The sequence below is a fragment of the Neltuma alba genome, unplaced genomic scaffold (genome assembly GCF_004799145.2).
Source record: "Neltuma alba isolate B1F8T4 unplaced genomic scaffold, ASM479914v2 tig00010700_pilon, whole genome shotgun sequence".
Lineage (NCBI taxonomy): Eukaryota > Viridiplantae > Streptophyta > Magnoliopsida > Fabales > Fabaceae > Neltuma > Neltuma alba.
In genome coordinates this window covers 102,278-128,696 of record NW_021635536.1, presented here as the reverse complement: position 1 = coordinate 128,696, position 26,419 = coordinate 102,278, and the positions used below count along the sequence as shown (strand labels likewise).

General features: G+C 31.8%; 1 protein-coding gene across 1 annotated transcript; it reads right to left on the bottom strand.

The window, feature by feature from the left end:
* Nucleotides 1-5,320: 5,320 nt before the first annotated feature.
* On the bottom strand, nt 5,321-12,916 carry LOC114758435 (protein unc-13 homolog). Its single transcript, XM_028947468.1, has 5 exons — nt 12,356-12,916; nt 10,077-10,946; nt 7,719-8,174; nt 6,638-6,824; nt 5,321-6,288 (listed from the first exon to the last, which is right to left on the bottom strand). Exons 1-5 carry the CDS (start codon nt 12,914-12,916, stop codon nt 5,321-5,323), a joined length of 3,042 nt encoding a protein of 1,013 aa, XP_028803301.1.
* Between the last annotated feature and the right edge of the window lie 13,503 nt (nt 12,917-26,419).

Sequence of the window (26,419 nt, the reverse complement as noted above, 5' to 3'; positions counted from 1 at the left end):
ATCAAAAGGTACACTACAAATCCAAGGATAAATATGATGAAGAACCATGAGGAAACATTTATATTTGGTTATGTATAAGTATGTATGGTTGGTGCTGTAATCCCTAAGTAGGATGCCAAATTAGAGCCATGTTTTATTAAGTTCTCGAATGAATTTCTGCATGAAATTTGATATGCTCAAAGTTCACATCATGAGCTTCAATTCAATAGTCAGTATGTTAAAAATAACTAACTACACAATTTTTAATGATTTTTCAAAGTTAAGGTTCAAAATATGGAAAAAGGGTTTTTGCCAAATAGACAGAAGTGACTTCCACAAAGCCCTAACACTTTTTCAAATGGAATTAGTTCACAAGATTATTTTTCCTTGAAAGAGCATTTAAAGAGCTTTTTATAGAATTTGAATCACTCTATTTTGATTTTTCTAGATTAAGTTATGAATTTTTGAAGTTGGGCCAGAAAACTAGATTTTTACTCGATGAACAGTAAAAATCCAAAAATCAGCGTTTTTTTAGGATAAAACTGAGCCCAAGACCATCCAATGTGGTCTAAAATAGTTTTAACTGAACCCTAAGATGATACGATAGTAAGGTGTGATACATTTATCGATTAAGTGATTGATAATTTCCTAAAACATATTATATTCAAGCAGTTATACCAATGATTGATCAGTTGATGGATCAACCCATTTATCTAGCAAGTTATTTGGCACAATATATCATCTATCACGTGATTGATATCTTAATAGTATTGGGTTCAAAAACAAGCAGTCAATTATCTAACACATATTCGATTAAACGATGATCGAACATGATAAAGCCTAAATTTTATACATTTTATCCCACATTAATTTAGGATTTAAATGATAATTTTGAGCTTAATTGAATTTTTATGCATTATTGGATAAATTGGTTGATTTTTGGATTTTGCATAAAAATTGAGATTTTGGATTGAAAATATGAATATTTTATGATTTCCTATTTTTGAATTAGAATTAATTTTTTCCATTTCTTTGGAAATAAGTCTCATATTTTTAGAAAGATTATTTTTAGAAAGTTTTTTAATTTCTTGCCTAATTTTTGTGCATATCTAATATTTAATTTTGATATAGATTATATTATATTTGGATATAATCTACATTAATGGATGCACTTAAATTCTTATAAGTCAAGAAAGAGCATATAGGAATCCAATGGTGCAAGATTGTTTCTTGGGATTTAAGCACAATCCAATGGCTAATATCAAGTAGGCCAATTAATTATTAATGGGTTTGAGCTTTGATTCATAAAAATTTCTTTTTCTCCCATCAAAATAATCCCTCCAGGAAAGCCTAAATATCACACTTTCTCCTTCTCCATACACACTCACGGCAAAATTCAACGTAAAATCTCTTCCTTCACCACTATCCCTTGAGTCTCACGCCCTCTCATAATTCATTCATTCCGTTCCATAGTCATACAACATCATCCACTCTCATCAATTGCTCCACGCGTACTTCACCCATTACTTGAATCATCCACACTGCGTCACATACCCATGAATTGCACTAAGGAGCTTGGAGGAGGAGATACATTGATGGAAGCTTAAGCTTGTGAGGCAGACAACTTGGGAAGAGTATGGAGAAGACTTGAGCCTTAGGTTAGCACTTGAAGACCATAAGGGAGTAATGTTCCATTTATCTTTTTAATTTAAGGACTTGAAATTATTTAGTTTAAATAATTTTAAGTTGTAATTTTGTGAGACAATTTAGTTCTAGATTGTCATCTTTATGCTTGGATTGGATTGATATTTGGATTTTATTTGTGTTGAGACACTTGTTGAAATTTATGTTTAGAACCTTTGTGTTGTTAATTGAGTTTATAATTGAGTTTTCATTATGAGTTTAATGATCAATGTGGTTTGAATTGTAAAATTTGGGTTCTTTTGCCTCTTAATTGTTTAATTAAGTTGGTTAATTATCTAGTTGTTTAATTGGATGATTTCAAACATAATTTCCAGAATTAATTTGAGATATTTTCATTGGTTTTAATAAGCTTAATTAACCAACTTTATACTGTTATGAGTTCTCTAATAGTTTAAGGGTTTTTGAGATTGAGGGTTCCCTTTGTTTCAAGTAGGTAATTAAATTTATTAATTCTACTCTCTTATCACTTCCCTTTGGTCTAATTAACTGATTAAGGTTATGAAGGTTAAATCCATATGAATCCTAAGTTGTCCCCTCTACCTTACCGAAGAGAACTTCTCAATTTTCACTTGTTAATTTTCTTTGCTCTTTAGTCAATTTTCTTCATTTATCATTTTAAGTTTTTCCAAAAAAATCTCCCCCAAAATTTGCATTGCATTCATTTAAGTTTAATTTAATTTGCATATAGATTTTAGGACATTTGTATCTTTCATTTAGAATTAGAATTTTGCATTTTAGTTTAGGTTCAATTTATTGCATTTTTTTTATCACCTAAATTTTTACCTAAAGAAACCCATAACTTGCTCCTTGGAAGTAATGACCTAGGTCTATCCTAAACTACAAATTAATTAGGATCTAGTTTAATTGAGTGCTTTAATGACAGAGGCATCATCAGAACACTTTATTGATTAAACAGGTATTCATAAAAACTTAGCAACTTAATTTGTTATCATCAAAACCCTTAAATCTAACAACATAAGCTCCCATGTGTAAAAATTCACATATTTTAAGCAAAATTCCAATCTTCCAATTCTATTGTTCAACAAATTGTATTATTCCATTTAGGTCCTCAACCTTCATAAATGATGCCATATAGGTCAAAAAATAGGGGAAAATTTAGCCCTAATAGGCTTATGGCTATTGCACTGTACAATTTCATGTAATCAGTTAAATTTTTCTTGAATCCTATTAAATTCACTATCTCCAAAACTTTATTTCCTTGTGCCAATAATTTCTTTTTGACGAGGAGAGGTTTTCCTAATTTTCTTAGTTTTATTTTGGCCTATAATTCCTTCAATTGAATTTTTCCCGAAATCGGCCCTTTACCGATAAAATTTTTAGCTTTAAATAATTATAGCTAACCTTAGCATCTCTAAATGTTGGAAATAATTTTAAAATTCATAATAAACCTTCAAATAATTTTTCTATTTTTTCATGAATTATTAAGACCCCTATATATTTTAAATAATTCAATTTGACAAATTTTCTTTTAATTAGCCAAAATTCTAAGAAAATACAAAAAATTCCAAAATAAATTATTTTTATCTTTCATGCCTCAAATACTATTATGTATCCTTTATTCTATTTTTCATGGTTTTTGAGAAATTTTCTATAATTTTAGATCTACATTCCCACCCTGTTCAATATTGACCAAATATTTTTAAAAATGACAGTCCGGTCCCAGGCTAGTTTCAGTTCAAAAGTTGTGCCATCTATCTGTTAGCTACCCTGCTTAACCCATGATCTGTTTTATACTTCTTATTTTCAGAATTAAAATTAACAGGATGTGATGGTCTCCTTTTTCTTTTTCTTTTTTTTCAAATCTTTTAAATCTTTTTTTTCAGCTTTCTTTTTATATTTATTTCCTTTTCTAAGGCCTGCAAAAGATGAAATTGAGATACTATCATAAAACCAAAATTAATTATTCAAGAGGAGATTTCCTATCAAAACTCTAATTTCATGCAATCAGTATTTAATTCAAAATATCCACAATCAATGTAAATTATCCCACTTTAATTGATAAATATCCCCAAAAAGATATCAAATAATATATTAAAATAGGAATTTATCAACTCTCCTAAAACTAAGTTGTTCTGAGTTAAGTTTTATGTTTATAAATTTTTTAGATAATGAAGTTAAATATTTTCTAATGTATTCAATTCTATTTTTTATTTTGTTAGTACTATTGTCAATCTGAGAGTGTTGAATACGAATATTAAGTGATATGCTATATAAATGACATCATTGAGACAGCGGTTACTGAAAAATTAGATGAGGTAAGTAGAAGTTACATTGTAATTTTTCAATTTTTTTCACATTTTTGATCAAGTTGACTAGTGGCTTTGTTCTTTTTAATTTACAGACATTTTGAGATAGCATGAAATATGAACCTGACAAAATCAACTCAATACCACAAAAGATGTTTTTAGCAATAGTAATAGGAGCCTATTTTTGTCTATTCACACCAAAAGAGACGAAAATAAATGTTTTTTTAAAAGAAAATGTTGAAATAATTTGCATTGCCAATTTTTATCATTACAAACTACAATTCTAAAGCATATGAATAGAACCAAAATAGATTCCAGCAACAATAAGAGTTATTTAGCAGAACCAAATCATGTCATACTTAACATACAACAAAAAATTCCACAATACACAATTTTATGGGTCAAAACAAATAATAACAATAACATTCAAATTAGCTTAGTTAAGTAAAAAAAGAAAAAAAAAACTAAACACCCTAACTTAACCATATAGCACAAGAAAGTTTAAAACCAAAAAATCTAATCACCTCCTAACTTATATTAAATAGATATTTTAATCCCTTTTGACCTCATGTATCATTAAGAATAACACTCTTGAAGAAATTGTTGTGCCAAATGATCTCGAATATCGTCAGTCTCTTCATCAGTGTATGAGCTCTCATAATAAAAAAAAATCAACAATTCAAATGAAAAAAGTGCAATAATCATAACAAAACTAATTACTACATATAAGAAATGAAGGATTACCTATAATATTAATAAAGGTGATACAGTTTGAAGCATGCCACAACACTAACTACCTATAAGATAATTGAAAACAAAAAGTATATATAAAAAAGCCAAACATTGAAACCAACATTTTAGCAAGCATGTTATATATATTACACAGGCTCATCGTGAGAGCAAGCATGCTTGATCCTTAGATTACAATATAATCAAACACCTTTTGATTAATTCATTGGCTTTATACCATAAGTAACAACCATTCTCAACAACAATCTAATCAAACATAACAAGAACCTCTCATTCTTTCTCTCCTACACTTTTTAACATCATGATGACCGAATGTTTAATTTATGCAATATTAATCCAATCACTTTCTTTAGGTAAAGTGGCAAAAAGAATGTGACAGTGTGTAGACACACATCTCTATTTCTCTTTGAATGCACTATATACATTCACATTTTTTAAATTATAGAGAATCTATATCACTACAATAATATATGTAGTCTCTTGAGTGTTGAAAAAGCCCTATTTATTAAAATCATACACCAGTGCTTACCAAGCTGTTTGTTCCTATTTACAAGGCACATGGATGAATATGTACTTGTGCTCTAAAGAGAAAAAAGAATACGAAAAGTTGTCTCACTCTCTCATTTCCTCTTTGCTAATTGGAACGTTCTCTTTAGGAATTGATTTGCAATTTTGTCATTTCTGTGGCACAACACCCTCAATATTGTGTTTGGATCTGCTCTATGCCATCTTCTTGTTGTTGGAGGCATAGGCAATTTTTGGCCACTACCTATTACACCTAACCCACTTGTCTCACATGTTAAGGTGCTAAAATCTTCCATTAATTGCTCTGTACTTTCTCCCATTAAAGCTATCACTCCTTCCACTACTTCACCTTCTTTATCCATAATATCCTCTACTTTTAATCCTTCCCAACAATTCACAAAAAGCCTTTTTAAACCCTCAAAGTCCTCTTTAATAAGCTGATGATCAGACCTGTTATAAACCCTATTGCTTCCTCCTGCAAGCAATACCATAAGAAAAGCATCAAAAGTAGCCTTTATCACTTCCTTCACTGCCACCACATGTGCTTTCTCAGTGAGAATAGTGAGCATTAGGTTTAGGTTTTGCTTCAAAATTCTCAATGCAGATCCAATTGAAGCATTTGCCATGTCACCAACATAGAGAGAGTCGTACAAGATGAAGTTGGAGTCAAGAAAAATGAGGCGGTATGCGGCAATCTCGGAGACATGTTGGCAGGCGGCGTGGATGGAGGAGACAAGGATCTCAAAGTGAGAAGTGGCGGCGAAAGGGCGCGGGTTAGGGTGGAGGGAGAGAGCTTTGGCAATGGCATGAATGTGAGTGAGAAGGTAATGTAAGGTATTAAGGCGAATGTAAAGACGTTGAGTTCCTCTACTGGTAGAGGGACGAGGAGGAGGAAGATTACTTTGAGGATTTTGATGAGCTTCATTTGATGAATGAATTGTTTGGTGTTCTTGTTCAAGACCATAACTACAAGGGTTTCTTATCTTCCACATTTTGCTCAATTTTGAATCTCGACTGCACCTTGTCAATGGTGGAAGTGATGGGATGTAGCTCTTTTTAGAACCTGAGACATGCATAGATTAAAACACAAAATTGAGATGATGCAATTGTTATATATGTTACTTCTTATCCTTAATATAAGAGCTAGTTTTGAGAGTTGAATTTAGTCCTAAATATATGATTCCAATCCACTTTATCTCTCAAATTTATAATTTTCCCCCCACAAAATTCATATTGGATGTAAAGGGTTCCTACCAAAGGATAATTCCAAGGAATAGGATTAAAGAAGGTAATTTAGGAAAGCCAACAATTTGTTACAAATAACCAACTTAACTTATATTTTTCATATCTCCGAATTAATTATGTAGCTCTTATATTAAGAATCAGAGGTAGTAGCTAGTTTCTAAGCTTACCACATGCTGCAACAAATGTCATGTAGTCTCGAAATAGAGTTTCCAAACCCACAGCAAGTTCTTGAACTAAATCCTCAGGGATTGAAACTGGAATTCTGAAGAATTCTTCCACTGCTGTGTTGGCGAGCTTCATAAGCTCCATAGCTGATTGTGCATATGGTTCTTGTTTTGACTTTGGGTTCCATGTCTGCTATCAAACACACAAAATGCAATTACTATGTAATATATAACAAGATTGTTATAACTATCTAGTATCTAATATAATAAGATCTTATTTGAGTATGGTTAGACCTAAATGAAAGTAATTTTCCTTACGAGTCATTTTTCTATAGATTCACATGATTTAAACTCATGACTGTGTTTTTTCAGGAGTATTGAGTGGCTTCTACCACCATTGGTCCAAAATCTCACATTTGATGGGTAAGTAAAAGGAGACGCAGTTAGCTTTCAACATTAGTTAGAATCCAAATCTCTCATTTCTTTTTTATTTTATTTGGAAGGAAAACTATTCGTTGAGCTTATCTAAGCGCAGTTTAAGTTTTCCATTATTAAAGAGAAACTTTTATCCTTAATAGACTTGGTATATTCCATTTTCATGCCAAACAAATCATTTTTTCCAAAATGAAATTTTTGGGTGCAATTTTTCAACTAATGCTAAAAGTTTAATGTGTCTGTTTTTCTCATTGATTTTGAGTAAAATATGAATAGCCCAAGTTATAAAAAAGAAAATGTGTGTGTGTAATAATTCATTCTTATCGCAACATATGAATGGTAAAGATTTGTTCAAATGAACCATTTTTAAGAGAAAATTAATCCAAAGTCAATGTCCATACCTTACATTCTTTGAATAATGTTAAAAGCTTTATGTGTCTGCTTTCATAATGATTTTGAGCAAAATATTCCGAATCTAATAAGGACAATTTTTTTATCTTTAATAATGAAAGAAGATATATATATCATATATATAAATCATTCTTATGTTATTATATGGGTTGGTACAAAAATCTGTTTAAATGAGCCATTTTTAGTTTAATTCAACAAATAATGAGGAAATTAATTAATCCAAATTCAAAATCCATACCTCAGATTCTCTGACTCTTTCAAAAACCTCAGTGCATTTGGTGAGAGAGTCATGGATCCACTTCCTCAAGAGGTTCAATATGACAGAGTCAACTTCATAAGGGTCCATCTCCCTCACAATGGTCTTCCCACCATCTTCACAATCTGCAGAATCCTCAACCACCATATGAACCAGAACCTTCTCAAGTTTGTTAGCCCTCTCCAACACCTCAACCGTGTCTGACGTCAGCGTGGTGACGTCATTCAGATACTGGTTCAGAACTTGCCCATAGCAACTGTGAAGAGTTGATGCTGCCACGGCTCCTGCTGTTCCATGCCATTTCTTCAGTACTGGGCTATAGTTTTGCCTCTCTTTCATTGCCAATTCCTCTGTTTCTTGGGCCAATCCAACCAATACTTCTCTTGCGTCTACCTCCACTTCTGATTTCGCATAGCTCGCGTTTGTTTCTTTTATCATCTGTACTTATAGTGAGAAAAAGAAAAACACAAGTTTAATTCAATTCCATGCATAACCATGATATAATCTAAGAAATGATGTGTTATCATCATCTTCATGACTTGTGCATAGGTTAGCTTAGCCTGCTATAGATTTTATATTGATATATATTACTACTTCCGGTCCTAATTATAAGAATTGATTGACTAATTTGAGGAGATTAAGAAAATAAATTAAATTAGTTATTTCTAATAAATAAGAGTTGTTTTTCCTAACATATCCTTACTAACCAATGTATATTGGTTAGAACTATCATTATTAGAAGGACTTTTTTGGAAAAAAAATGCATAAATATAGAGATAAAGGGGATTAGGGTCTTATATTTAAAACTAAAATAAAAGTCAAACGAGGTCTTATATTAAGGAAAGGAGGTAGTATATCAGTAATTGAAAAGCTAGTGATGCTACTCATTATAATATTGCAACATCAGTGATAATATTTATATGGGCCCCATTTTTAATTTTAAATTTATTTGATTTTATCTTTATTTTCAAAACCTAGTCGAACCTGTATGTCTTGAAACAGAGATTCAATTATATTGATCTGGTCATCGATATACAAGCTAGACAACTACTCCCTCCGTTCCTTTTTATTAAAAACATTATTTGACCAAATCAAGTGGATTAAAAAGTTAATTGAAATTGATTAAAAATAATAAATATATAAAAACCATTTTTTTAGAAAAATACCTTTATTTATAAGGGGAAGTATAAGGAAAAGAATAAAAAATTATTAAAATAAAGAGAATGATGTTTCAGGAAATCTGTATTAAAATAGGTAATTAAAGGAGGCAAAATAGGAAACTAACCAAAAAAATTTGAGACATCTTACCAATGTTTCTATAAATAGGGATAACATAAAGATGGTAGTTGTTTTCTATAAAAAGGGACGAAGGGAGTAATTTGCTGCAGATATTAAAAAAACTGTTTAATGTGTGTTGACTTCTCCATGATACCTGTTTTAATTATTCGCACTGGAAATAAACTACTCTTGATGGAAAAACCCATTATGATATTATCGTGCAATCAACATGGGAATTGTTAAAAAAGAATTATAAATTTGAAAAACAAAGTAGATTGAGATTTTATGTTTATGAGCAAAACAAATTTCTTTACTAACTACTAAATTCAAGGCTAGAGGGAGTATAAATCTCTTTTGCTGGAACATACATAATCATCTTCTTCATGACTTGTGAATAGGGTAGCTTGGCTTGCTATAGATTTTATATTGATATATATATATATATATATATATTACGTCAGTCATTAAAAAGCTTGTGATGCCATCCATTATTATACTTTTTTCTAGAGTAGAATATAAATTCTAGTTATCTCTTATAAAGTTTATTCATCGTTATATAGGCCTAATTTTCAGTTTGAAATTTACTTGATCTTATCTTTATTTTCAAAACCTCGGGGAACATGTCTTGAAACAAGGATTCAATCATTCTCTCCAGTCGTAAATATACAAGTTAGACAACTTATTTATAAATGTTAAAAAAAACTATTTAATGTATGTTGATATCTCTAAAGTACCTATTTTAATAATTTGAATTGAAAACCACTGGTCAAAAAAAAAATTGAAAACTCTTCTCTTGACGGAAAATTTCTCTATTATGTGCAATTAATAGAGAAAGTTTGAAAAAAATTATAAATTTGAGAAATAAAGTGAGTAGTTGAGGTTTTACATTTATGATATTAATTCTTACCTTTGGGAAACAGGGAGTATATGTATGTGAATAATCACCACTTCATTCTAACATTGAATTCCATTTAGAGAAATATATATCTGATAATTGCTAAGAAAAAAGTAACCAGTTAATTTAGATATAGAAATTAAAAATGATAGGTTAAGAGCAGAAACCTTTTTAAATGCATTTGCCGCGGAAGATCGAATATAGCGGTCAAGTCGATCATTGGATGACATCATCGAATCTTGTGTTGCTCCATTTTCTTCATCACTCAAAATGTCAGATGCTAAGAGCAAAATAGGAAGAATGTTCTCAATCTGTGCAACATTTCCACGAACAAAGAACTCATGATAACTTAGAAGCCTCTTCTCAGCCCAACCCACCATTGATCTCAACACGGAGTTCAACATATTCACATACAAAGAAGAATTCGAACTCGAATTCCCTTCTTTTTTACTCTTTGCTTCTTTGGCAACCTCATTTAACATCGCATGTGATGCACAAAGAAGATCAGATTCTATCTGTCCAGTCACAATATATTGGTTAAAAAGCACCCAAGTGAAGCAAACGTTGTGAATAGCCCTGGAAATTCCCAAAGTGCCCCACGTGTTCTTCATTAGGTCAAGCAATTCATCAACCTCATCTAGAACAGAAGTCTCTTCTCTGATGTCAAAAATTGCCTGCAATAGGCAAATGTAAAGGTGGATGTTCAACGGGAAGCCGTCGGCCCAGTGGCAGACATCGAGGCCGGAGTTTCGCCAGGCTAAGACGGTGACGGCGTTGCAGAGGGTTTTCATGACGTCTGATGTTTTGTTGGTGTCTAAAGGTTTGGATTCTACACTGTTGATAACTTGTTTGAGGCTTATGATTGAAGGGTTGGATTTTTCAGCGGGAATTGAAGGGTGAAGAAGAAGACCTACTTCGAGAAGTTTGATCTGTCTCTTTTGCCATAAATGGTATTCTTGAGGATCATTGAATTCTGAGGGTTTTACTTGTCGTAATAACTCTAAAGGTAGCACTATACTCTCTGCTCTCCTCCCCGTCTGCATCAATTTTCACAATTTTTCAATGGTTAGATCCAAATGCATTATTATATTGTAAGATATACAATTTAATTTTTTGATATAAAACTTAAATTAATACAAAGTTACGAACAAGATAGCTTCAAATTTTGAGCTCTATGCAATGAACAGATCTTGAAATCTACTAAAAATGCGAACAAGAAAAAGGATTTAGGCATCTGTTAATTTTTGTACTTCCATGCAGATTATTAATATGAAAAACAGAAATCCTTATTGAACCTTTTTAATAAAATAATCCAGTCAATTAGTCAAATGGAAGATCTCTAAATCATCTACCAATTGAGTATCATCCACTTTTTTTTTTTTTTTTTGGGTCAAGAGTATCATCCCTTTAAGTAATTGTTTTTTGGTCTCAGGAAAATATAAGATGAATATTTCCTTGCAACTCTAAATATAGAAATTAAATTATACTACATTTGATCTTTAATATAAGAGCTAATTTAACATTCAATTTAATCTATATAAGATCTCCAATCCACTTTTTATTTCATATTCATTTGTTTTTTTTTTCAAAATAATCATTGTAGTAGTTGCACATATTAAATGTTGTTTCAAATGGTCGTTTTAGTTAATAGACATGACTAGCGAGGGTATTCTAAAGAAAATAACATATATTTATTACAAATAACTAACTTAACAAACTTTTTTAATCTATTCAAATTTGTCAACTAACTCTTATATTAAGGACCGAAGGTAGTATTATAGTTAACAAATCAAATAATTAACAAGTTGGATTGTCCTTTGTTTAAATTCGGATCATACCAAAACAAAAACATGTGAAAATATTACTACCTCCGGTTCTTAATATAAGATCTTGTTTGACTTTTATTTTGGTCTTAAATATAAGACCTTGATCCACTTTGTCTCTCATATTTATGCATTTTTTTTCAAGATAATCCTTCTAACAATGGTAGTTCTAACCAATATATTTGATTAGTAAGGATATTTTAGGAAATACAACACCTATTTATCTCAATTAATTGACTTAACTTATTTTCTTAATCTTCTCAAATTAAGCAACTAGCTTTTATAATTAGCACTAGACGTGGTATTGAGTAAATCTCATTTTTTTGATGTACAGTTTTTTGCTCGGAAGTTATTCACTTTATCTATAATTCTATTGATCTTGCAGAGTAATTAAGATGATCGATTTCTTTTTCCGGCCAAAAGGGTGATCGATTTCAAATTTGCGAACTACTCGAATTCTTCATTACATCTTCTGGTCAACAAACTTGGATTGATTAATATTGAAATTTCTTTTAGATTTTAGAATAATCAAATTCAAATATCTTCCTAAGATGGTCAAATAAATCAGCATAATTAATTTATTAAAAACGAAAGATGAAGCCATCCAAGATATAAAAACGTACTTGGCCTACGAGAGTCCTCATGAGTGTTTTCCTTAATCTGCTATCACTTTGCTCCGTCACCCTCATTTGTTGTCTCATGATCTCTGCCGAAGTCATCGGCCGCCTTGGCTTGGCCGGCGGCAGCGTGCATGACACCGGGAAACCACCGCTGCTCCCCGGCGACACCGGACTAGGCAACCCTCCACTGCCCGCGCTGGACAACGTCCTCCTTGAGGGTACCTTCAATAACTTCAACCCTAACGCCCTCTTCACCATACTTGTTTGTGCCGCTACCGGTTGGCCAGATCCGTCCTCGCCGTTCTCACGATTGGAGTAGAACGTTAGGGCCGTCTTGCCTCCGAACCCCGGCGATGACCGGCATGAGGTGAAAAATATCTCATATGCTGCTTCTCGTGTATCATCCCGATCTAAACCTTCGATCTTCTCAAAGGGCCATACGAGGTCGCTTTCCTTCTCGAAAATGTCACGGCACTGGAGGTGACGGCGGAAGAACTGGTGGTCGTCGGAGATAGTCGATCGAAAGGGGCCGGGATCTGATTCACGACGGCTATGCTGACCCATACTTAGGATGATCTAGAATGTAACGTGATGATGATGGGTCAGGAACCGAAGGAGAGGTGGCAGCAACGTCGTCAGCGACGGCGGCTGCTTTAAAAATTGACGACGTCAATGTTTTGCGCAGAGAGAAGGCGGAGAAAACGAGGCATTAATTTGTTGTGAGAGATTTGATAATAATAAGGGTGTTGTTCGGTTTTTTAGTTAAAGACAGCAAAGTTTTATATTTTATGTATGAAAATATGAGAGAGGGGGGGGGGAGAGAGAGAGGAGAGAGAGAACGTGAGAGGTGTACGTGAAAAGGCAAGAACACCATAAACAAAATCCAAAATTGAACACCCTTCGATTCGAGCACGTACTTCTCGGAAGCACAACTTGTTCTTCATCTATCACCAAAATGAGGAAAATTCATGGAGCACAGTAAATAATATGGACCTCTAAAAACAGAAATTTAAATATCTTAAATTTCGTTTTTAATTAATTATGTGTGTTTTATGTTACTTATTTAGGCATGTATATTACTTTAGTTAAATTACATTCAATGACCCAAACTCGGTCTGTTCGAAATTGAAATATTTTAAATCAAATATTTATTTTTAAATTTAAGGTGTGAGAATTCTTTAGTCTTTTGTTGGGGGAAAAAGGGAATTCATTAGTCTTCTCTTTAACATGAATATATATATATATATACAGTGCAAACAAATTTTGACAGCTTAATTGATTTGGAAATTTTCAGATGCAATTTACCATACTAATAGATAAATTTTGTGGAAAGACAAATTTTATGGATAACTATCATTAAGTGGTTATATAGGATGAATTAGTAATTAAAGTGACTTATATTATAGACGTAAAGATAGGGCTAGTAAAATGGGCCAACCTGTAGCTGCGGGTTGTACGGGTCAGGCTCAAAAGGCCTGTTTTCTGGCGGGCTGGTATTCTGCCAACCCTAACCCACCAACCCGCCATATATTTTTTTTTAATTTTTCCTTATAAATAATCAAAAATTAAAAAAATCAGAAATAATTTAAATTGTTCCAAGTATTCAAATAAAATTACAACACATTAAAACACAAAATATATGATTGTCCAAAGTCCAAACTCCAAACATGATAAAAATACAAGTTCAAACATAAATTTTTCCAATAAAATCAACATGCAACAATGAATAACCATTTTGATTTAATTATCTCTAATGGTGATGACATTTGAAGCTGAAGCATTGTTTGAAGTTGGCTCAATATTGATTTTGATAGTAGTAGCTAGTAGGACTTCAGTTTTCTTGCCTTTCCATAATTCCAATCCACCTCCTCCTAATATTTTAATATATAAAAAAAATTAGGCGGGTTCAATTAGCAACCCGCTGCAGGCTCTGACTGTGGCAGTGCAAGCTCATATATTTTAGGTGGTGGTTGGTTGGCGAGTCCGATCCACGGGTCCAACCCATATTTCCGGTTGTATGTAAGGGAATACATAATTCAGCCTATGAACAAAGTCTGTTGAAAAGGAATCGTTATTATTTCAAGAGAATATGTACTCACTTTGTCTTCTATCTCATTTGGTTATACTCCTTCCCATTCGAAATGTAAGAATGAGACAACCAATTAAATTTATAAAGATTAAAGACATTAGTTATATATAAAATATGGGATTAAGGTGCAATTTTAATAATAAAATTTATCCCAAGGCACTGAGTACTGTAAAGTTTACTTGAATGTAAAAATATATATGAAATTGTAAAAAGGGGGCATCTGGCACATGCTATTAATGTCCGTTAGTTTACTATTAATGAGACCCACGAAATCAGTTTAAAGGTGTATTTTTAATAACGAAATTTACATCAAGAAACACTGGGTACTTTAAAGTTTACTTATGTGCAAAATATATATATATATATATATATAAACTTTCTAAAAAGGAGAAAACTTAGCAAAATTCATTAACTCCTATAAAACGAAAGTGAAAAAATTAACAAAATTCATTAACTCCTATAAGCATCGATTAACTTTATTCTTTTAAGTCCCACTAAATATCATGTTTTCACTCCACTCATTCTCGCTTCCTCCTCTCCTTAGTATAATAGACTAATTTGAAAAAAATTAAAGAGGTAAAAAAAATTACTTAATTATAGCATATATATTATATGATTTATCTAAAATATTTATATGCATTATTAAATTATATATTAATTTATAAGCCAAGAAAATTAATTTAAAAAATGATAAATATAATACTTTAAAGTAATTTATTTAATTTCTTTAGTCTTTTTAAATTAGTGAATTATGTCTTATATTAAAAACTAGAGGTAGCAATGAACCTCATGTCCCAGAAAGGAAAAACGTCATCTTGAGTAAATACATATAAAAGACTTGACTCTAAGAAAATAACATAATAGAGAGCTAGTGTGTGAGTGTTGACTATGATAAGAGAAATATAGATGGATGTGGAAGTAGGAATGGATGGAGAGAAAATATAGCATTTGATGAGACCCAAAAAAATAAAGTTAACGGATGTTTATGGGAATTGATTAATTTTGTTTTTTTTCCTTTTAAAAAGTTCATAAGTATTTTTGCACCTAAGTAAATTTTATGGTGCCCAATGCCTCTTGATATAAACTTTAATGTTAAAAATGAACCTTAAAACTGAATTCATCAACCCCACTAACAGATGTTAACAGTGTGGTGCCAAACTTCCCTTTTTGGTAACTTCATGTATATTTTTACATCCAAATAAATTTTATGGTATCTAGTGTCTTTTAAGATAAATTTTGTTGTTAAAATTACACCTTTGTGTGTTAGTTTTTCTAAAATATTCTCTTTAATCATTTATATTAGAAACTATCTCTTAATTATTTGTATTGAAAACTATCATATTAATGAAACTTCTTTTTTAATATGGCTAAAAATTAGGATAGTTTGGGGAAAAAATTATAAATTTGATGAACAAAAATGATTGATATCTTATATTAATATTAAAGTAAATTTATTAACTAGCTCTTAATATATTTAGGAAGTGAAGGAATATTAAAAACTTTAATGACAAAAAGTGCTAACACAAGCATCCCACGTTGAATCATTGTCATCTGTCTAATCGAATTAAAACCAATCTTCATTTGCTATATATCACACTGATGAGCACATAGTATTCATTGCTGTAATGAAATATGAGCCATTAAAAGTCTGATTTGGGTGGTATATATTTAAAAATTTTAATATGCAATTTTTCAATTGTAAATTTTTTTTAAAAAAGTGTCTATTATAAAATTATCTTTGTTAATTTTCCATTTTGCTCCACTTAATTACTCATTTTTTTAATTATTCATTTTAATACCAATACGTTTATTATCACATGGCCCTCACACCAATTTATGATCTATCACACATTTTCTCTCTTCCACAATAATCTTTATTTTAATACTTTTCTTGCTCTCTCCCTTATACTCTCTACCCTTGTAAACAAGGATTTTTTTGGGGGAAAAAAGTTGAAGCTTTTGGTTAATTATATTTCTCATAAAAAAAAGGGACAAAGGAAGTATACTAATAGATCGATTTTGTAGAAAAGGCCAATTAATTATGTGATTTGGCCCATGAGCAAAGTTTGTTGGAAAGGAATAATTATTTTAAGAGAATTTGAGCTAACTTTGTCTTCTATCAAGTTTGATTACACTCCTTCCGATTCCAATCGTAAAAATTTGACAACTAGTAAGATTACAAAAAGTAGTTAAATTAAATTATATATTATCTCTAATCCTTAACATAAGAACTAGTTTGACTTTTAATTTGGTCCTAAATATAAGACTTCAATCCACTTTGTCTCTTATACTTATCTATTTTTTTAAAGATAGTGCTTATAGTAACTGCACATATTAAATGTTTCATCAAATGATAGTTCTAGTTAATACATATGATTAGCAAAAGTAATTTAAAAAAGATAACACCTATTTATTACAAATAACTAACTTAACTAATTTTCTTAATCTACTCACATTAGTCAATTAGTTCTTATATTAAAGACAGAAGGTAGTATAAGATATATGTGTATGTTTTCCTTAAAAAGCTCTTTTTAATCATTTGCATAGAAAATTATCTCTTAATCATTTCTACCGAAAACTACTGTGTTAAAATCTCCTTTTTAATCAGTTCACAGGTGATCTTAATTGGCATAAAATTTGATGTTTGGTTTGACTGTTCGGAGAGAATTGGGTAATCTTTATGAAGTTTTTTCCGGAGACTTTGTCATTCACATTGCCCTATAAGATCGCGTTTTGGTACAAAAAAGAGAAGGTTTTTGAGGAAAAAGGAAAGGAAAATTAGAATAAGGAATGAAAACAGTCTCCTACGAAATTAATTAGGGCGTGCAAGTGCGTGTAATAGGGATGGAAAAAATGTATGAACATAAATTTGAATAACACATAAATATGCTCGATTTAAAAACGAGAGAGACGCAGGGCTATGTTCATTTTGACATTATGGTTTCTTACAAAGAAAAATGACATAAAATGAAACATCCTTCCTTTAACCCTTCAGAGTACACATTTGGAAGTGTTATGGTTCAAGCGGATCATGAAAGAAGCCCGTAGATTGAAAGTTGTAATAAGTTCTCAAGTTACTGTTCACTGATTAAATTCCAGATTTTTGATCCAAATTTGAAAAATCATAACTAATTCTATAAAAATCGTATTGAGGTGCTCCAAAATTCTACTCGAAGCTCTTTCAATTCTCTATAGGAGAAAAATATCAAATTGGACTTATCCTTACCCAATTCGTACAGTTTATTCATTAAACGTTACTCTTTATTTGGTCAATTTTGGAACTTCTAGATTTTGTGTCTCAACTTTGAAAATTCATATCTCCTTGCCTACACATCCAATTGAGGTGTTCTACCTCTCATTTTAAAGCTTGGGATGTGTACAACACATCTGCCAAATTTCATGACTTAAATCATTCACAATCACAATATATGAGTTCATAAAATTACATAACATAAAAACATGTTATACAAGCAAACAAATACCAAGCACATAAGAGTAAGGTCAAGTTTGTTACCTTGTATCCTTAAGCTTCTTTCTTACTCCCTTTTGCTTCCAACCATTAAGGTTGTTTACTCAACCACATCCAAACCTTCTCTTGGATGCCTCAAGGTCATAATCACAGCCATAAGGGTCACATTACTCATTAGGACCAAGAATTACACAACATGAAGACTTGTCTCCTTAAACTTAATCCCTTTTTCCTTGATATCTCATAGCCCTAAATGCACCAACACATCATTTCCATTCACTTATTAGAGTCATGGTAATCAACAACATCAACACTTAGTTTTCTTTGAGCTATATTAGCTTCTAACTTTTGAGCTTGATTTCCAACCTTTTCAAAATTAATTCCACATGCTATTAATCCAACCATACACATGTCTTGCATCTAACTATACACGTGTCCTGTATTCAGCCGTACAGTAATACCTTCTTTTCTCATCTAATGTACACTTGTCTCCTCATATTCCTTCATCATTAAAGCATTAAAATAGGAAGAAAATTAATATAAAATTTGTGCAAAACACAGCCCTTAGGCATTCCTCTATCTATTTTGCCATTCCCTTTTTGGCGAGCTGGCAGGCTGGGCCCGTATTACCTGCTCTAATTACCAGTATATTTTTGGTCATTAGCTTTTTAACACTTGTCATTTCCAGTTCATAACTTATTAATAAATAATTTGTCATTACTAGTATATTTCTTGTCATTTTTTATTCAACACTTGTCATTATCAATTCACAACTTATTAATAAACTTTTTGATACGAAGATATTTTTGTCATTTAACTATATTTGCAAAATACTCCTATTGAATGTTGAAGTCTTAAGTGCTTAAACTGAAATATTGTAATTTTTAACCTTTTTCATGTCATTTTCCCTTCTTACAATTGCGGCATCTCTTATCTTGACGGAACCATCATTCCCATATTTGATAAAAATAATATTTTTGGTTAATATCACCTTTAGTTTCTTAAATTTGATTTCATTTTGTTTATGATCTCTAAAATTTGAAACTAGTAGTTTTGGTCCTTAAAACCTTATTTCACGGACCAACAATTTTTAGATAGACCAAAATGAAATCAAATTTTAAAAATTAGAACCCTAAAAATGATAAAAGAAAACATATATGTTTCATGAAACTTTCTTCCTCCTTGCCAAACACATATGAGAACACGTTCGGTAAGGAAAAGGAGGGACGGTGTAGTTGATAGGCCATAATACCTCTTCTATTGAAAAAATAAGAAAAAAAATCCCAAAAAACATCATCTGAATTTCAAAATTCTAAATAAAAATTATTACAAAAATATATTGTCATTTGTTTTTCAAGAATAGTCAAATATTTGATTTGAGATTTTGAAATTTAATAGCTATTTTTTAGAAATTTTCTCAAAAAATAAAAGCTCAATTACAACAGCCATTTCAGTGAGTTCTCCATCATGATAGTTAAGGAAATGTAAATTTTTCTTCTTTTCTTTTTTTTTTCTTTTTTTCAAAAAAGAACTACAATTTCGAAGATGATAATAACCTAGTCTTATCATCCGTTTTTATATAAATGATATTTGCGTCATCTATTTGTTTTTTCAATTTATCATATACGGATATTTTTATTTCTTTTTCATCAATATCAAATATATACGCACAAATTAATTCCATGCAAGGTCTATTTCCCTATATTATTCATTATCGGATCAAACCTGAGGTTTACCCAAGTTGTGAAAAGTGCTCGTTGCTATAAGCTTTTTTTTTTTTTGGATAAAGGTCATTTTTGTCCTGAAAGTTTTTTCGAAGGAGCACCGGCTATCAGGAGGTTTTTTTTTGGAGTAATGTTATCCTGAAAGTACTAAAATTGTAGCAATGTTGCCCACTATGGATGAGACCCTAACGTTGACTGTTAAGTTCAAAATTCTGACTCTAAAATGACACGTGGTGAAGGACGTGGCAGACTAAATGCTCTAGCTGATCACCACCTCCTTCTGATCAGTTCCCTCTCTCTCCCTCCCTCTTCCCCTCAACCATTCAGTGCCGCCACTTCTCCTTCCACCTCAAAATCCATTTCACCAATCCATCTCCTTAGCCGCATCCTTCAACAATTCCCTTCCTTCCCTTCTGCCGACCTCACCGTCCATCTAAGCATCTCCTCTGCCACCTCCTTCTGTCTGTTGAATTTTTGACTGATTGAGTTTCTGGATTTTTTTTTTTTAATTGTCACTTTTCCTCTTCTCAAAACAACGACGTAGCCCATCTGGAATGACTCTCTGAATTCGTGGATGGTTGCTTCCATGACGAGTTTCCGACGATAGGTGAGACGATGATGGGTTCCTCTGTTCCGCAATCCGACGCGTCATTTACCAACAAAACTGATCATCACGGCAGGCATTCGAGAGTGACCAATGGGAAATTGCGACCCAAAACAGAGCCAAATGGCCGGTCGTATATGGCAGCGGCAGTAGGAGAAGGATCATATGTGGGTAGGTGCACCCACTATCATCGGAGAAAACCTCTCTCTCCTTCTGATATGATAAGTGAAAATATTGTGAAATGAAAATCAATATTTAAACTCAAAACAAAGGATTATTAACTTCATTGTTTGGGATGTAATATGTATGTCTTCTTTACTTGCCTGCAAGTGCTTCGAGGTGCTTTGAGTAATAGGCTACGAGAGGTATATAGTTTGTGGCCTTGGCTGAGCTCAAAGTTTTGGGGGTTTTTGTGAAGCTTCCGAAGTTTGCTACCCACGTTCCCAGTCATCAAGTTTTAGCTTTCCGTGACTATATATAAACTCGATGTGAAATTAGGGTGTTCAATAGAGTAACAGCCATTGGATATGGTGGTGGAGTTTAAAGCATGTGGTGGTGCATGTTTTTGGGTCACTTCTGCTGCGATTTTGGGAGCAAGAGAGGGGTGAGAAAGTTAAGGGCGTGTTTGGTGTTTTGTATTTTTTTTTTTTTTTTTTATGTGGCCTACCATATGGAAGAGCACGTTTCTTACTATCCTATGTGGCAAAGTCATTTCAGCCTTTGTTGGTCAATTAACAGTTGACTGTTTGAATCTGTTAGATATGGCAACATTGCTATGATTTTGGTACTTCCGGGATAACATTGCTCTAAAAAAAACTTCCTAATAGCTAGTGCTCCTTTGTGAACAATTTCAGGGCAAAAATTACCTTTATCCTTCTTTTTTTTTTTTTGGTGATAACTATAAAATAATTACGCATGGTTTAATTTGTCGTGGTCTTCTAGTTTGCTTTGGCTACAGAAAAACCTACTTTGTTCGCCAGTTGTTTTTAGCATCATTTATCTATCCATGGAAGATTCCAACGTACACACCCAAATCCTAATGTTGTGGGTGTGTGTGATAAATTATAATTACAATTATAATTACTCCTACATTATCTTTGCTAATTTCCCAATTTTTTCACCTTCTTTTCTCATAGATAATGCCCTCACCACTAGAAAAATATGTTTTTAAATTGGTTAAAATTAGCTTTTTAAATCGGTTAAAATTAGCTTTTTAAATCGAACTTGTGACTAGCTTAGAAAAAATGAGATTTAAAATGCCCGGTGCTTTCTAAACCAGTTTTACAACTTGTTTAAAAAATAAAACAAAAAACAAAAAATTTTGATTTTATGATATTTAATAAAATCATGGAAAAAACTTTGATTTTTATGAGAAAACTTCTCATAAAAATCGCAAATTTTTCTAGCATTTTATTAGATATCATAAAATTTATAATTTAGAGCATATTTTAGGAAAAGTAATACATAATTTTTATACAACAATAACAAATAAATAATGTAATTATGCTTTTCATATATCTGAATTAATTAACTATGCCTTACATTTAAAATTGGAGGACAACATATAATAATAAGCTAATATAACGCATATTTTGTTGTTTGTTGTTTCGGATTTTCATATGTTTGCAATTCTTTGTATATGGAACTTACTATGGAAGGTACCAATGCCCTGCAATACAACATAGGCTATACATTTAAGTATTCATTTCTTTATTTATAGATTAAAGTGTGTCCAGCATTTCGAAATATTTTTTCGCGTGCATTCAGTACTCTAAAATATTTTTTGGTGCAGGATTTTTTAGGTGCATCCAACACCTTGAATTTTTTTTTTTGTCTTGATGCTGGACGCACTAAAAAACATATTTTAAAGTGTTGGACGCATCTAAAAAATACTTTAGTTTGTTAAATATACTAAAAAATACTTTACGGTGTTGGACGCATCTGACATTTGAGGGTGCTAAATACACCACAAAACATTTCAAGATGCTGGGTGTACTTGAGAAAATATTTTGGGATACTAGATGTGCCTTAACCCTTTATTTGTTTGCTTTATTTGATGCAAAATAAGAATGGAGACAAATCAAAATCCTCTAAGATTCCAATTCCTGGCCTCTTTAAAATCCTTGTTACTACTTCTAAATCTATATATATATATATATATATATATATCAATTTGTCACTGCCTTCATATTATAAATTTGTAGACTGCTTTACTACTGGTATTATGTTTTTTCACAATCCTCTTTATTATGATGAAGTTCAAATGATTAAGTTTTGTCACTAGTCACATTGTCACATCCCGAATTTTGGGCCTAAAAATACTGAAATTAGCCTGAATTAGACAGGCTACCAGACCTTTTTGGCAGAGGTCCCAGAGATTCCCTGAAAGGACAGAGGGATTCGCAGGGACTAAATCGCAAAAGAAAAGTTTTTTGGGATTGAGAAAAGAGAAAGTTAGAGACTATAGTGAAGTTTCAGGGCTCAAGAATGAGAAATAGAGATAAATATAGGGCAAAGGTTATGTTGGAGGTCTCAATGAGGTGAATTTTGAGGTTAAGCCAAACCAGGGGCAAAATTGTAATTTTGTAAAGTTTAGGGCTAGTAGGGGTAAAAATGGAAATTATGCCTGAAAATCCCAGAAAAATCCTAGAAAATGGAAAATGGTAGGTTAAGGCCTGAACACTTCAGAAAATTTTAAAAAAATGGGAATAAGGTTCAGAGGCCTGTATAAGGCTAAAAATGACGAAAATGCCCCTAGAAGGAATTTGTAGAATTCCTAGGGTTTTGACTGATTTGGAATATCATTAAAAAGGAATTATTTAAAGTATAGGGAGGCCTTAGATAATTGGAAGAAAATGGGAGAAAATACTGGCGTAATTATCACAAGTTTTAAAAATAATTTCGTTCCTAAAAAGCGAAGAGGTTGGCTTTAATAGAATTTAAAGCCTATTTACGTACTATCTGGTGAAAGTCAAAGTCAAATGTGTAGAGGTTGACTTTTGACTTAAGAAAAATTAGAGGAATTCCTCATGATAAATAAATAGTATTAGTACCCAGAGATAGATTCTCGGAGTTGTGGACTAAAAGAAAGAATTCGATCAAGACCACTCCGAAACAAATATGATTAATTATTTTAAGGAAAGAACAAGGGAAGAGCATCACTCCCTTTTTGGGAATGTTATATAATGCCATGTGGATTTATTTGAGGTAAGAAAATGGTGCCATAACATGTCCCAGTGGTCCCGAGTAAGTCAGGACCAGAAAAAGTACCATATACGATGAAGAATGGCAAGATATGTGGAAGAATACCTAAGGGTTGTATTTTTTACAAATTTTATATTAATTTTCTTCCTATTTCAATGTCAAAATGATGAAGGAATATGGAGGAGACAAGTGTGAGGTTAGATGGGAAAAGAAGGTATTATGTGTACGGCTAGATATAAGACACGTGTACGGCAAGACATGTGTATGGTTAGATTAGAAACATGTGGATTGATGATGTAAGCATGATGTCATCAAGATGATGTAATCATGACGTCATGGGACACTTGTCACCATAAGATTAAAAGAGAAAATGGACGGTCCAGATCTAACCACACATTTTTAAGATCAAGGGCCAAGATTCAGTCTTGTTTTCTATAAATACCCCCTTCGCTCCCTCATTTTCGTCCTAACCTCATAGAAACCTTGGGAAACCTCTAGCAAAATGGTTTCTAGAGAGAGAAAGAAGAGGGAGAAAGAAAGGCTACGTGGTCCCATGCAAGATCAAGCTCTAAAACAAGGTATGTTCATGGTTTTTGATGTAGTTTTCACTATCCTTATTGTTGTTGAGCTTGGTTATGGATTTTAATGATTTTTGGGAGGTTGAAACCCTAGGAGGCATGCTGCACGAAATTGTTAAGGATAGAGGAAGATGAAATTGATGTTAGAATAACATTCAAATGCTTGAAAGGAACACAAATCAAGTGGTTTTATGTTGAAATTGGTTGAATTTCATGATTGTGTAACTTGAGGAAATGTTTTGGCCAGACCTAGTTTTTGTGCTTAGGATGTGATTTTGATGATTTTGATGCTTTCAATATATTTAAAATAAAAAATTGTGTAGGGATAAGATGAAAGAATGAAGTTGGAAGCATTAGAGTCAAAACTGAAAATTAAGTGGCACATTTCGGCTTTGGCCTAGAAATATGGGAAGGAATTAGATTTTGATGAATCTAAGTTCATATTTAGATTACTTGGGCAAAATTGTGTAGGATTGACCTAAGGGAACAATTTTTACAAAGCTAGAACACTACATTATAAATTAAAGAAAAAGGGATTAAGTTTAAGGACATAAGTCTTCCATGTTGTGTAATTCTTGGTCCTAATGAGTAATGTGACCCTTGTGGTTGTGATTAGGACCTTGATGCATCCAAGAAAAGGTTTGGATGTGATTGAGCAATCAACCTTAATGGTTGGAAGCAAAAGGGAGTAAGAAGAAAGCTTAAGGACACAAGGTAGCAAACTTGACCTTACTCTTATATGCTTGGTTTTTTCTTGCATGTATGACATGTTCCTATGTTATATGATTTTATGAACTCATGTGTATTGTGATTGTGAATGTGTTTGAAATATGCCATAGGCCAATGTGTTTTATGATAAATGAATGATGATTGCTAAACATGTCATTATGTTATAAAGATGTTAAGTTGCAAACATGTTAGAAATGCCAAGCTTGCCATGTATATTTGGGTAGTTATTGTTTGCTACTGAGATTCTCCCAAATATCACCCTCCCTTAACCAATCATAGTAGGTCAAATGATAAAGAGAAGGCATGCATGAAGAAGGGCAAGAAGATAGAAGCAAAGAAAGTGGAAAATTTACATGCGATTCAATACAATGATTAACATCACTAATTATGTAATTAATTGTGGATATGTCAAGCATGAAATATGATGTAATATTTGATGTATAATGTAATGGCATGCAACTCAAAGTGTATGAATGAATGGGAATTCATAAGGCTAGTTGTTGCATGTTTGAATGAAGAGAGAATTAAAGTAAGAATTGTTTAATGGATAAAACGTAGGTCTTGGAGTAGTCAGTTTCTAGCTTCAATTTGACCTATCAAATAAATGATTTAAGGCATGAAATTTTATGTGATTAAAGTACACATCCTAAGCTTTAAAACAAGTGGTGTTTCACTTAAAACGGATGTGTGTGCTAAGAGTTATGCCCTCCCAAATTTAGACCTGTATTCTAGAATTTAACCAGTGAACAGTAACCCGAGAACTTATTGCAAATTTTCAATCTATGGGTTTGTTTTGTGAATCGCTTGAACCATAACGTTTCCAAATACCTACTTTAAGGGGTTAAAGGCAGGATGTTTCACACATATAATAAAAATGGTTTTATCTGAGAAATAAGCAGAGGAAAAAATTTGAAATCTAAATGATGATATAAAATACTACCTCTTATTCTTAATATAAGACTAAGTTGACTAATTTAAAAAGATTAAGAATGCTAACTAAATTAATTTAAAGTATTTATATTTATCATTTTTCTCTAAACTAATTTTTATAACTTATAATTTAATATATAATTTAATGATATGCGTAAGTATTTAAAAGATATCATGTAATATATGCTATAATTAAATAATATATTAGCTTCTATTAGATATGGTTAATTTTGATGATGTCAAATATTAGAGCAAAAAGTTTGTATCAAATGTTTATCTCACGCTTTGACTAACTACTATACTTAATGTGCTTATCTTATGTAGTTTGGTCAATAAAAGAAAGGAGTTATCGTGAGATTGATTCAGAAGAAGAAGAAGAGAGATAAAAATAAATAAATTACAAAATCAAATGGGAATAATAGGATTTAAGTTCTTAAATTTGATATTGAAGGTTACTATGCTCAAGAAGAAGTTGGAGTGGCTCAATTGGAAGTTAAAGTGACCCAATTGGAAGTTATATCAACATGCCTTGAGTTATCCCTTATCTAAGCTCAAATATAACCTTCAATATGACTTTTACATGTGTTTCTTGAGTACATTCTCAAGTTCTATGTTTCTCAAATCCCTCCCTATAGATCTCATTTTGGCCGAATAGGGTGTCTTGAAAACCAAATTTCCATTTTCAAATTTAATGCTTCCAAGCTTCCTTTCTTGGTGTTTTCCTACACCATTTCATCATT

Coding starts and splice junctions, on each gene's coding strand:
- LOC114758435 (XM_028947468.1), bottom strand. CDS start 12,916: ATGGGTCAGCATAGCCGTCGTGAATCAGATCCCGGCCCCTTTCGATCG. Junction 10,947..12,355: donor TGAGGACTCTCGTAGGCCAA/GTACGTTTTTAT, acceptor AAATTGATGCAG/ACGGGGAGGAGAGCAGAGAG. Junction 6,825..7,718: donor AAAGAGTCAGAGAATCTGAG/GTATGGATTTTG, acceptor GTTTGATAGCAG/ACATGGAACCCAAAGTCAAA.